At 39.3% G+C, this 8,739-nt stretch overlaps 1 protein-coding gene across 1 annotated transcript in view; it reads right to left on the bottom strand.

Moving 5' to 3' along the window:
- Positions 1-8,739, bottom strand: part of TPO (thyroid peroxidase) — a 54,542-nt gene that overhangs the window by 21,534 nt on the left and 24,269 nt on the right. The window contains exon 8 of the mRNA XM_009329306.1: positions 4,823-5,338. Within this exon, the coding sequence (XP_009327581.1) occupies positions 4,823-5,338 (516 nt within the window). The remainder of the gene's footprint in view (positions 1-4,822; positions 5,339-8,739) is intronic.

The following is an 8,739-nucleotide window of genomic DNA, read 5'->3' as shown; positions in this document are numbered from 1 at the left end:
TTGCCAAAACCCCTCCAGCATTTTCCAAAGTAGGTGTGAATGGGGCACAATGGGTGGAAAAGAAAGATAAAAAAGGGTGGAAGGGAGAATATAAAAATATGTGAACTATCATAAGAATAAGTAAGGCCAAAAGAGCAACTTGTCTTTGCCATTGGCCAGAGGAAACTGCAAAAGAACAGTATCTCACTGAGAGAGCGAAGAGCCAATTAAATGAAGCTCCAGCACTTGGGAAAGATTGCAGAAATAATAGACAACAATCAAACATAGCAATAATGTTTAATTCATTAAAGTGCTAAGCACAGTTCGTTTGAAGTTCTCACTGTAGATATTAAAGGATTTACAGATGATGCTGAAGTCCTAAACTTTTCTGTAAAGGGTGATTGTATAATAGTTCAATTTTTAATAAATAATGAAGACATTATCATAGTTCTGTTAATAGTCTGAACTATACTCTTTATAAACATGAGTTATGACAGTATGCAACACACTCTTTTATAATATCTATTATTCATTTATTTATATTTTAAAATTTGATAGAGTTTAAGCTCTGAGGGGAGTTATCTGATCATCTAATTTCACAAACAAGTTTCATCCAAGTTAGCCATGTTGAACCCAATAATTGTAGTTAAGTTAAAGTATGTCAGCCTCAGAAGACACCCACTTTCAACCCACGCCTCGAATCATGGCAGAGAAGTAAGGATGCAAGATGTTCAGAGAACACAAGCAGATGTAGAAGGAAGTGAAAAAAGCACCTATATACACACTGAAAACTAAAGGTGGTTGTCAGCTACAATTGCGATCAACTGGCAGTAACACCATTAATTCAGAGATGGTTCTCTGATACTGTAATAAATCAAAGAGAATTTGATTCAGATTGATCTGCAAAACTCCTGTTTCACTTTGTCTAGTGCCACATCATCTGGCTTTCACAATCCAAACGGCACATCAGGGGAAATGGTCTCTGGGAGGAACAGCACATGTGCATGCAATTGCATCCTGCAGACCACATATGTACAAAATAACAATGTTAAGATGGTAGCATTTGCATAATTGAGCTTTTTTTCCTGTTTTGTCTACACTTTTTGTTGAAAGGAAAACAAATTCAAACTATTTTCTTACAAATAGCTTAAAAGGAGGAATCCTAATTCCCCTTATTCTGTTTTCTCAGTTCAAAAGAGGAATAAGCAAAACAAGCAGATAGTTTCATTTCAGTTAGTAAATGACAATGAAAAAATGTCTTTTTGCACAAAACACTAGGTAAATCAGGGTATGTATTTTTACCACTGTATACTGCAGTGTTAATACTTTAGAGTTAAGCATGTGCCATTCCTGTAAAATACAAGGGGAGAGTTAACCACTGTTGTGTCTTATATAAACTGCTACTTATCAGTGAAATATGCCTACAATGTAACCAAAAAAATCTGTTTTGTCCAGGATATCAACAGGCAATTGTTATGTTTGGTAACTTTGTCAAATCTCTATTATTAAATGCTTGTCACTAAAGATAATTATGCTGCCAAAAAAAGCATCTAGGAGGAAAAGTATGGCCTAGAGATATATTTTTTTTCATTCTCCTTATTCTAGGAAGAAGGGAAGGCTTTTTGTTCAATTCTCTATAATTACACACCCACAGGCAAAGAATACACTTGAAAGTATTCATTCCAAAAAGAGAGAATTTTAGAAATGTGTAGCAAGTGAAACTAAATTTTAGAGTGGAAATCTCAAGGTAACTTCAGCTAGAGCTGTCATTAGTCTGCTGGTTAACAGAGATACTCCAATTATCTCTCTTGAATGAATGTTTCTGAACCAGCTAGATATAATTCAAACACATTCCTAATGAGCCATAGGCAAATCTCATTAGTCTGTGATACTGGTAGAGATAATGAGTAGCCCAGATTCATGCAGCGTGTTGCCTTACACAAAGTTTTTTCTTTCAGGCCATAATGTTACTGGACATAAATCAGAAGTGTATGAACGCACAGAGGCCTACTTTTGGATTTGCACTTTTCTTCTAACAAGTATTAACAACCGTTCTGACTTGTCAGTGCCATTATTTTAATGCAAAAGCACATTTACAGCAGAGGAGCTGACATGGTTAATGTAACCAATATATATATATATAAAAAAAGTAAAATGTTTCAAAAGGACTAAGTACAATTAAATAAAGTATGTTACTTTTCTGAAGTTATCTGGCTTTAAGTGCAAATAACAACATGTCAGAGAACACGGTGGTTTCTTAGAGGAAACATTCTGCATATTCTGTTGACTAAAAATTGTGGCAGAAGAAAGGAAAAGTATTTTATCAGAATAGTGAAATTTTCCTCCCTCCTTACCCAGTTCATCTTCAAAAAAGTCTTTTTTTGGTACTAAAAAAGTCTGTTTGTAAGAATCAGAAAATGTATGAAAGTGCCTTAGCCTTCAGATTATTCTGGTCCTGATATTGCTCATCCAGTATTATGGATTATAACAGACAGGCTGAATCACTGTATCTTAGGTTGTCTGATTAAAGGTGAACCTCCACAAACGCAAAGGCCCTGATTTAGAAGGGCAACGAGACTGGTGAAGGGTCTGGAGAACAAGTCTTATGAGGAGCGGCTGAGGGAACTGGGGTTGTTTAGCCTGGAGAAAAGGAGGCTGAGGGGAGACCTCATCGCTCTCTCCAACTACCTGAAAGGAGGTTGTAGCGAGGTGGGTGTCGGTCTCTTCTCCCAAGTAACTGGTGATAGGAGGAGAGGAAATGGCCTCAAGTTGCACCAGGGGAGGTTTAGATTGGACGTGAGGAAAAATGTCTTTACTGAAAGAGTGGTTAAACATTGGAAGAGGCTGCCCAGGGAAGTGGTTGAGTCACCGTCCCTGGAGGTATTTAAAAGACGGGTAGATGCGGCACTTAGGGACATGGTTTAGTGGGCATGGTGGTGTTGGGTTGACGGTTGGACTCGATGATCTTAGAGGTCTCTTCCAACCTTAATGATTCTATGATTCTGTGATGAGGTTTGGAGGAGCAACATCAGGCAGAGTAACCTGAGTAACCAAACCATTGAAAATAGACTTGCAGGATTGTCCGTTCCCCAAGGCCACCTGAGAGAGTGGCCAGACCCCAAGCCCAGGTTTGAAACCCACCAAGATGAGCCAATGAAAGAAACTGTCCCCCGGACACCATGCAAGCTAAAGGGGCGGTTGCCTGCAGGGGTAGGAGTCTTTGTGTGGTGCAGGGAGGAGAGGACTTGGGGGGACTGTGTAAGAACTTTGTTTGCGATGTTTTAAGGGGATTGTGGGAATGTGTGAAACACTATGAGGTACTCAGGAAAAGGACTAAAGGTGGGGAAAGGGAGGGTCAAGGTGGACTTGGTCAAGGTGGACTGGAAAAAGCATGGGGAAATAGAAGGAAAAGGGGATAAAAGGAGCTGTTTGAGTGTGAAGACTTAGCTGATCAGTGTGCTCGTCTGACTGAGCCCTGTGGTTGATCTCTGCAGTTTAAGCTATGTTCTTCTGGAATCCTGTTTCTTACTATCCCCTTTGTGGCTGTACTCTCTACTCTGAATGTGTGTGTGTGATCACCAGTGAGTTTCCAGTCAGACCAGAGATGACGATCAGCAGAAGAAACTTGAGGACCTGCAAAGAGAGTGAGTGGGACCCTGAGCCTCAGGGGCTTGTGGGTCCAGGCCTCGTGAGCTGGACCAGCTCTGGGGCCAGCCACTGTGCAGGCTGCCCAGGAGAATCCCGCGCTGCCTGTGTGCGTGCTTCACTAATGGGCTTTAATCCTGAGCAGCCACAGAGAACAGGGGTCAGGCCATCCATGCTGTTCACATTTGTGTGAGTGCCAGCAAAGGCGCTGCTTTTGGTGTGTGCTGGTTGGTGTGGCCTGCTCTGTATGTGTCTGTGCACCCACGTGCATGCCTACTGGGCATAAGCCAGTAAGTCCATAAACCTTGTACTGGCTGGACCTGAGGACAGGGAGCCACAACATCCTCCCATCTATCAGGCTCGCACTGGAGGAATCCATCTGCGTCCTGATGCCATCCCCATTTGAATGCCTCCAACACTATGAGCAAGCAGATTATACTTTGTGCCAGGGAAATCCTGTTGACCGTTTTCATTTTGTTTCATTTATGATAAGGTCACTTGAAGGTCTGCAGGACCCGAAGCTGTCCGCATGGAATACCAGAACTGTGAGGAAAAAAAGAAGTGAAAGCCTGCATAGCTACTTTGGGGGTGGGGGGAGAAAAAAGTAAAATACTGAGTAGAAATAGATTTTCCTATTCTCAGATCTAATAGAAACATTCTTAGGAACTCTTTTCTTCTGTGTTTTCCCATATTTATTTCTCCTGCTATCTCCTATCAAGAGTAGCCCTTGAAGTTTGTGCATTAATGTATCATTGAGAACTTCATGAGCATTTTTACACAGGACAGTTATTATTTTATATAATTCCTATGAGAAAGTAAACATTTTGAACACTATGTAAATACAGAGACATTACTTTTTAATTGTTTCCTTTACCAAAAAAAACCTACAAAGAAATGCATCTGAAAAGGCCTCTTCAATAGACAAAATAGACACCAGAGGAGCCTGCAGAAAGATGAAGCAGGGTAGAAAATTGGAGCACTGAGGGGTCTGGACAAACTAAGGACAACGACATTGCATTCAGGAAAATGGAAAACAGAACAAACTTTGAACATGCCAAATTTGAAGTGCAGAAATAGGTGGCAAAGAAAATGTAACGTCATCTCCAAAGCCACTCACAGAAATATATTTAAAGTTTTGTGATTGATTCTGTTCTAAGATATTCATTGTAACATGTAGATAAGCAAATAAGCAGCCAACCTGATGCAGAGCACCGACAATTTTTCGTGCTTCTTGGTAGACTGTCTCAGCGGTCCAGTGGCTGTTGATGTTTTTGAGGGCTCTGGCCAGGCGGTTGTGCTCTCTCAGCCACAGCGTGTGCATAGCTGCCAGAGATGTGACCTCGCTGGATCGGCTGTCCCCAGCCATAAAGCATTCAATCCTCTCACCTTCACTCGCATTCCAGTCCTGTGCGCAGGGTGATGGGATCTGGTCTGTAAAAGGCAGGTATTCCCGATGGTTATCATAATATTTAACGTTTACTCTAAGAAGGCCTTCTTTGCTTGTTAAATTCCTTAGTTTTTTTTCAACAGCAGGGGTACTGCCATAGACGGTAGAAGCATCAAGGAAAGAAGTTAAGCCATTGATCTGTTGTCTTGGATTTAGCGCTGATAGATTTCCAGAGAAAATACCACGATTACCAGTGCCACATGCAGGAGATGAGCGGTAGAATGGCAGGCAATTCATCCCTGCACTTAACGTATCGTTGGTGGTCACCTGCATAAAAAAAAACACATGTATTTTCTGAGGTGAAGGTAACAGCTGTGGATATGGAATTAAGGCTTGTGCAAATATTTCCATCTTCTGTCTCAGTTTTCAGTTGTTCAGATCCAATCTACTGGAGTGACATATTCTAAACCTGTAGAGATTGTTTTCCTTTGGATTTAAGCGAAGAGATTATTTAACCCTTTTTAAGAAAAGACAGAAATAAAACCCAAAACCTTCACTCGGTCATAAGAGCAAGCTACTGATGTAACCCTTTTTGCATAGTTCTACACCTAAATTAGCCTGGCTTCACAATCAAAATTCATCATGAAATGTATCATAGTGAAGATGTGAACATCTGGTCAAATTATGTTCTACTGAACACCAAGTGAAACAGCAAGTTTATATGTATACATAAAAATGTAATTAAGAGTTTCAATGTCTGCAGCAGCACGCTGTAAAAGCTTTGTTTCGATACCTAATTTTAATCCAGTTTCCTAACTAAAAAAGGCATATGTAATTATTCACTCTGCTTTCTGCCAGTCCCCCACAATACTTCCCCCACATTATTTTACAGCGACAGCTGTCTTACGAGTATTAAATTCTGTCTGTCATTATAAGAAGTAAAGGCTGAACATAGCCTTTGCCAAATGAAAGACTTCCCAGTCCTTTATTGGTTTGACCCACACACAGCCGAAAGACTGAGGTCAAATGGTGATCCAGCCTTTGCGTGGATGCTGGATAGGCAGCATTCATATAGTCTGAACCAACCTGTCGCACAGTCAGCTACTCCAGATATAGGTAAAGGGCACGGAAGCAAAATGTGGGAATTATCAAATTAGATCTTGGCATATAGGTAAGGGTCTTAGGGGAAAATACGGCCCAAACCAGACAGTTAGAAGCTTTGCCACAGGAGAGCACTGAAAATGGTGCATGAATAACTTAACAGATGTGGGGAGAGCAGCAGAGATCTTGGAGGAGGATAGAAAGGAAGAAGGAGAAAGGTTTTGTTCGCATTGTAGGATATCCAAAAGGAAAGCTTGGAACATCAATTCTATTTCAAAGAATAGAGTTCGTCACTAAACCAAAAACTGCCAGGTTTCAAAATAACTAAAATCTATCTTTGTTGTCTAATGCACATTTGGCTTTATGAACTCTGTTTTTCTGAAAAGCACGTTATTTCCAAATTAAAACAGCCCTGCATTGTACACCATCAACTAGCCATAACAGCGTGTCAGTTCCAAGAGTTTAGAAAAGATTAACCTCAATTAGAAATGTTATAAAAACCATGGAGTCTGAGTTTCAGGGAATATAACACTGGGGTTTTCTTATCAACTGATCAACATGAAATAGGAACAGATAACACTTACTCAAGCTGCTGAAATATCCCAGAAAAAAAAACCTTTAAACATTTGACTAAGAGAAAATAAATGTTTTGTACAGACACCTGAGCTAACCTTTTTTATATGTATTCTAATCTTGCTTCTAATTTTTGAAAACTGTTTGGCAGAAGACAGTGAATACTACAGGTGTTATATAAAATGTTGTAATTTCTTCTTCATACTTCTAATAATACAGAGACCAGTCTGTGAAGATAAAATAGTCATAGATAATAAATATAGATTATTAGATTGGGGGTAAAAGTAACAAGGCAACTTTGGAAAGGAATTCAAGAGCTTTATATAATAACATCGTTACCTCATTTATTATATCAAATAAAATTTTCTTACCACTGAGAACTCATGGCAGTAGGATTTGATACCAATAAAGCATTTAAGTTAAGAAAGGGTTTAATTTGGTTTTCAAGTTTTGTTTGGTAAAGAAATTCTACCAATATTTCTTTACTAGCTAGGTTTTAGCAAATCAAAGTAGGTTATTTTTGAAGGAAGCATATAATTTCCTTTTTCTTTTTTTCACTGATTGCTGAAATCAGTAATCTGTCTGCCTTGGGTTCTCTATTTAGTATTTGTCTCTATTATTAAGTCTCTTGCTATTAGTGTGGCTTTTTTTTCCCTGCAGCTGGTAATGTAAGCAAGAAGCTCATCTCATACTACAAATACCTGTCACAGCATTGTATGTGTTTGAGTGCCTCCTGCTTCTAGTTATCAGGAAAGCCTGGAAGAATTCAGGTATCACTGGGGAAAAATGTATGAACAGCCTTTAAGTTGTTAAACAGCAAGGCTCACAACAAAACGTATCAACAGTGAATGAAGTTCATACTGCATAAGCTTAGTTAACTGCCTCTGCAATTTCAATTCAAACCGTTCTGTGCCCCAGTGGAGAAAAACAGCAGTAATGAATATTAAGGGACTGGCAGAACTGTGTAATGCAGCCCTTTCCCTTTTCAGGGGATAAGCAGTGTGCAGCCAGCAGCTGAATTTGCAAATGAGAGGTTCCTTACATTATTATTCAAATGACATCAAAAATAATATGAGAAAAAAAAGACCCTTTTCTGCTGAAATGGGTACAGAATCACGTTTTTCTCCAAAACTAATGAAGAATATCCATATCAATTTTTTCTCTGCCTTGCATAATTCTAGAGGAAAAAAACTCACAACAAAACCCTCTCTGGCTACAATAATTTTCCTAGTAGAGCTGCACATTGATTTAAACTGTTATTATATATGCATGGTCGAACCTGTTTATGGTGAAATTCTTTTGTGTGTAGGAAAATGAAAGGCACTAATTGTTTCAGTGTACTACAATGTCTAAACTGTTATTTCAGTTAAAGAAAAGTCTTTCTTATTGTGAATTTGTTCTGTGGGGAATGACCTTGTAAAAGGATTTTTGCTGTAGGCTTAAAAGAGCACCTAGCTTATGGTCTATGAATGTTTGCCAATAAGGAAAACATGTTTATTTGTGGACATGAAACTCGGAGGAGAGTCAATGACCCCATCTGACAGTGAGCTGCTACCTCTGAAACACAGAAGAAAAAGGCAGGGGCTGACTTTGCTGGTTGTTGAGCGTTCACAGACTGATCCATTTGTAGCTGAGACAGTAACCTGTCATGTTACGTGTCACCTTTTGCAAATCACCTCACTTTTCTGGGGCTCTGTTTCTTTTCCATCGTTTTGTATCTGAACTAACTGAAAGCTTACCTGTATCCGAAAGCTTTTCAGGACTGTATCTTACTACGTGCATGTGCCATGTCTAACTTATTGTCAGCAGTGTAATTAATACTGAATAGTCAGTAGCTGTCCTGTGAAAGTCTTGCTAATGCCTCATTATGTCTCACCCCTAACCTGAAATAATCATCTGAAGAATGACAGGTTATCTCCACAACCCTGTTCCATGTGTCAGGCTGCTGTAAAAGAAGTATAAACTAAAGCTAGTGGTTTTTTTCTTTTTTTTTTTTTTCCCCCACATGATGGGATTCTGAAAAGATATAGAAAAAAATGTTCAGGCTCTACCAG

The sequence above is a fragment of the Pygoscelis adeliae genome, unplaced genomic scaffold (assembly GCF_000699105.1).
Source record: "Pygoscelis adeliae isolate BGI_AS28 unplaced genomic scaffold, ASM69910v1 Scaffold17, whole genome shotgun sequence".
Taxonomy (NCBI): Eukaryota; Metazoa; Chordata; class Aves; order Sphenisciformes; family Spheniscidae; genus Pygoscelis; species Pygoscelis adeliae.
Note: the sequence above shows the minus strand (reverse complement) of the source record. Positions and strands in the feature narration are given on the sequence as shown.